This window comes from Limulus polyphemus, unplaced genomic scaffold (assembly GCF_000517525.1).
Source record: "Limulus polyphemus unplaced genomic scaffold, Limulus_polyphemus-2.1.2 Scaffold7636, whole genome shotgun sequence".
NCBI classification, from domain to species: Eukaryota; Metazoa; Arthropoda; class Merostomata; order Xiphosura; family Limulidae; genus Limulus; species Limulus polyphemus.
Window position 1 is genome coordinate 8,846 of NW_013673246.1, and position 4,831 is coordinate 13,676.

Below are 4,831 nucleotides of genomic sequence, written 5' to 3' on the forward strand. Positions count from 1 at the left end.
ACAAACAAACATATATAAATGAGTAATCAGTAATGAATGAGTCACTTCAGTGCCAATCAGTTAATACGCTTGATCATTGAATCAATTACTACTGATTAACTGAGCCAGTGTAAGTACTTGTTAATACTATTAGTAAGGGTTATCGCGTCTATTCTGCTGTTCGGTTACTCGATGAATTACGTGTTTGGTTTTCGACCTAAGCTAAGTTAGGCCTACATTAGTTTCGGAGTTTCCGTCCAAATGTTTTATTTTAAATTAGGCCTAAAATGGAATGCGGCCGTAGAAAACGTTTATTAAAGAAACAAGTTAATTCGTTATCGTTACGTGGACTGGACTTCGCATTATATTTACCAAAGAATCCAAAAGAACTCGCCCAATGATAGAATACGTTACAGCACTATTATATTTATAGATGCTGCGTTTAAAGCGGATTCAGTTTAAGCCTAATGTTATACTATTGTTACATCTTTAAAGTTCAAAAGATAACCTGGCGTGAGACATTTGTAATTTCATTTGAGACCAACTGATAAATATGATTTTTTTAAACTCATAACAACATAGATATTTCTGTGTTTAACTTTAAGGCTTACCTGTGCTTGCTCCCTTCTGTGCAGCTGAATTTCTATGATGTATTCTTTTCTCAGGCCCCCGGTACTTTACTTTGAAAGTTCCTGTTAGGAAATATAATAATAAAAAAACTTTTTATGGTCTACTTTAATAAAAGTAAAATTATTCAGTAAGATTTATTTCAGTGACTTGAAATAAATTATGCCAATATGTTAAAAATAATTAACTTACTTTTTGTTTTGTTTCAGAAAACATAATGTCTTCAACGTCTGCGCAAGACCTACTTTTAACGCCATCTATAGTTAGTGTTAGTGACAGTGAAGAGTCAGAAAGATCTCGCCACCGTCGAACCCTGCTTGTAACTGTTGCAAAAAATGACGAAAACGAGAAACAGCCGAAGAATAACTTTCCTCACTCTTTTGAGTCGGTATAAACTCTGAACATTTTATTTGTATAAAGCTACATATTGCGCGCCATCATTTCTCATTGTACAGGTTGGGTGTGTAGTGTCATCTATTGTATACTTTGAAACAGAACTCGTGAAATATGACGTAATAAGCTTGTTGAATAGGGTGGTCCAAAATTACCTTTTTATTTTAAAATTCAATAATTAGATAACTAAGGAAATACAACAATGCAGTTTTCAACATCTTGTAGCTCAACTCAAATAATTTTTATTGTCATGTTTTGTTCACTCTAGTGAGTAGTGTTATCCTGTAAAATGGCAATCGTGCAAGAAAAGGCTCAATGTATCGTTTGGCTAGGAAATACCAAGTCAGGGACTGTGGTGCAGCGTAATTAGAGACGTCAGTACAGGAAAGAAGTATGGGGGTATGTTAAGGATATTGTGTATCGCACACCAATAGCAAACATCACGGAACTAAAGACCAGGATAACGGACGCCATCGCCACGGTAACTGTGGACATGTTGCAGCGAACGTGGACTGAAATCAAATATCGGTAAGACGTGCTGAGAGCCACTAATGGTGAACACGTAGAAGTCTACTGACATGTCAATAAATACTGTTGGAGTTGGGCTACAAGATGTTGAAAACTGCATGATTGTATTTCCTTAGTTAATTATTAAATTGTAAAATAGAAATGATAATTTTAGACAACCCTCTATTACCAATAACAAGTAATCGACTCAAACTTGAGCAGGTAGTGTATAATAACTGATTAAACTTGAGTGGTTAGTGTATAATAAGTGATTAAACTTGAGTGGTTAGTGTATAATAACTGATTTTGTTGTATCATAGTCCTTTGACTTCTATAGTAGGGTGTTTAATAACATAATGAGCTTCCATTATCGCCAGTTTCACGTGAAATACTTTCAAATCATTTCAGAATATGATAGTGTGTCTCATAAGCACTTAACACATAGAGTACAAGTGGCACATACCCCACCCCCTCTTTCCAGTTATTGTACATACACTTATTAACAACTGTGTTAGATTGACTTAGCTTTTTTTAGCCTCCTCTGCTTTCCAACAAAGTTAAGCCCTGGTGGTGTGTTTAATAATTTTTTATCCCGAGATACAATTAGCATTTTTGTTTGCAAAACTCGACATTTTATGTTTTATTCTTTTGCATAATTTTAGATACACCATGAGGGACTATTTATTTCCAACATCACTATTTTTAGAGTCTATTAAATTCATCCCAACATATAATGTAAGTTTTATTTTATGTGATAATTGAAGAGTAAATTCTGAAGTAGACTAGCAGAAGCGGAATTTCTAAACTTTTTGCTCAAATCTAACCAGGTGTGATCAACGACCTTTCGCTGCCATCTTGATTATGTTGATTTGAACTGAAGATGCATTACATAATATAAAGTCTAATAAACGTACGCTATGAATTTTCATTTCAACGACAATAGCAGCATCAAATAAGGTGTTCTGTGTCAAATTCTATGTAACAGTTTTGGACGCGAGACTCTTACATCGTAAGGATCGGGCGCGGCCTTTGGTAAGCGCGCTGGACTGTGAATCCGAAGTTCAATGGTTCGTTTCGCCTTGACGCAAAATCGCGCTCTGCACTTTAGAGCCTTGGGTGCATTATAAGAGTGACAGTTAAATCCCACTGTTTGATTACAGTAGCCTATGATTTAGCGATGAGTGCTAGTGACTAGCTCCCTTTAGATTCTCAGATCAAAATTAAGGATGGCTATTAAATTTGCGCGAACATTGAAAACAAACAGCCTTAAATAAGGTCCACTCATAAAGTTGACAAAGTTTGTTTTTTTTGTACAAATATAGAAATGTTTGCTGGTGATTTCACCAATTGGAACGCATCAGTCGTAACTGTTTATGTTACTTTATGTTTTTAACGAGTAGGTGCAACTATCGTTTGATTTTCTGTTTGTATAAAAGATGTTTTGATAATTACTATACATACGCTCCCTAGTGACACAGCGGCATGTCTGCGGCTAGAAACCGGGTTTTGAAACCCGTTGTGGGCAGAGCACAGATAGCCCTTTATGTAGCTTTGTGCTTAATTTCAAACAAACAATACTATACGTACTTACTTGCCACCATGGTTTAAACTAAAATCAACAGGATATATTCTCCTACACGAGACAAAGATAATGAGGCTAATTATGTGTTACTATACAAAGATAATGAGGCTAATTATGTGTTACTATACAAAGATAATGAGGCTAATTATGTGTTATTATATAAAGATAATGAGGCTAATTATGTGTTACTATACAAAGATAATGAGGCTAATTATGTGTTACTATACAAAGATAATGAGGCTAATTATGTGTTATTATATAAAGATAATGAGGCTAATTATGTGTTATTATACAAATATAATGAGGCTAATTATGTGCTATCATACAAATATAATGGAGCTAATTATGTGTTACTATACAAATATAATGGAGCTAATTATGTGTTATCATACAAAGATAATGAGGCTAATTATGTGTTACTATACAAAGATAATGAGGCTAATTATGTGTTATTATATAAAGATAATGAGGCTAATTATGTGTTATTATACAAAGATAATGAGGCTAATTATGTGTTATTATATAAATATAATGAGGCTAATTATGTGTTATTATTGTTGTTTATCATGCAGGTAAACTGAATTTTTTTAGCATTGTGTTTAGTTAAAGCATAAAAATATTGCGGAAAAAGGTTTCACGTGCTCACTGTTTCATAAATAAATACGTTTGTCTAAATGATTTTATTATTGGTTTCAGATTTCTGAACCATAAAACTCGGGTACTTTGAAACTATCTAATCGTTAAGGCATCATACTTTTTTGCAACACATAAATGCATAGTATCTAAATTTTATCAAGTAGAAAGGCAACAGCAAGGCACAAGTTACAGATCAAGTTTAGGTAACCTTTCTATTTCCACTGTCGAGATATCAAGCTTCCAAATAATTTATCTCCTGGAATACTGTATTTTTATTACATTTGTTTATAAACTATGTTACATAAATGTACATATTTCACAAATTGAAATCATTTGAAAGGAAATATTGGTTATTAAACAAAAGAACTTTCTAATTTTGAGATAATAATCATAAATCTTAAAAGTGTAAAAACAACAGTAAAATCATATATATTCACTTATATATATGGGACTTTTTATTTTTAACTCTTAAAATACAGCTGCTACTCACTATTTCAATCAGTGTATAAAGTAATGAAAGTAATGCTGTGATTAAAAACAAATTTCTTTACTTGGACCTATTGTGATAAACCAGTTTGAAATTAAAAAACATAGTTTTTTTTTCTAAATCACATCGTATGAAGATGACGCTACAACAGCTAAATTCAGTGTCGGGAAGCGATCGTTGTTAGATTTTACTCAGCAAAGTGGTTGTAAATGTAAATTTGTAAATACTTATTTATAATTATATAAACAAGGTATTTTGCACTATTAGTTTGTTAGGGGTTGTGCAATTTTGAAAAAAAATATGTCTGAAACGAAGAAGGTCAGGGTGAAACAGGAAGTTAAGCCTATTTCTACTACCATTTCCAACAAATTATCGCTTTACAAGTTACTCGCTTTGATAATAAAGTAAGAAAAAAAACGACCTTTATACTCCAGATAAGTATAAGAGGACTTTTAATTTAACGGACGTTTCGCCTTTGCGGCTTCTTCGGGACTAGTCCATCAAACTATTTGATTTTAGAATATTTGTTAAATTATAAAACTGCCTTTGATGTTCTATTTCTCGAGTCTGCCGTAACGTGCGTCTAAAATTTTATAGAAAATGATTGTTGTCTCACAATT

General features: G+C 32.8%; 1 protein-coding gene across 1 annotated transcript in view; it reads left to right on the plus strand.

The window, feature by feature from the left end:
- Window positions 1-1,501, plus strand: part of LOC111089852 — a gene marked incomplete at its 5' end in the record, with an annotated part of 3,131 nt that extends 1,630 nt beyond the window's left edge. The window contains one exon of the mRNA XM_022403050.1: window positions 816-1,501. Coding sequence (XP_022258758.1) covers window positions 816-1,000 — 185 coding nt within the window. The remainder of the gene's footprint in view (window positions 1-815) is intronic.
- Window positions 1,502-4,831: the final 3,330 nt, after the last annotated feature.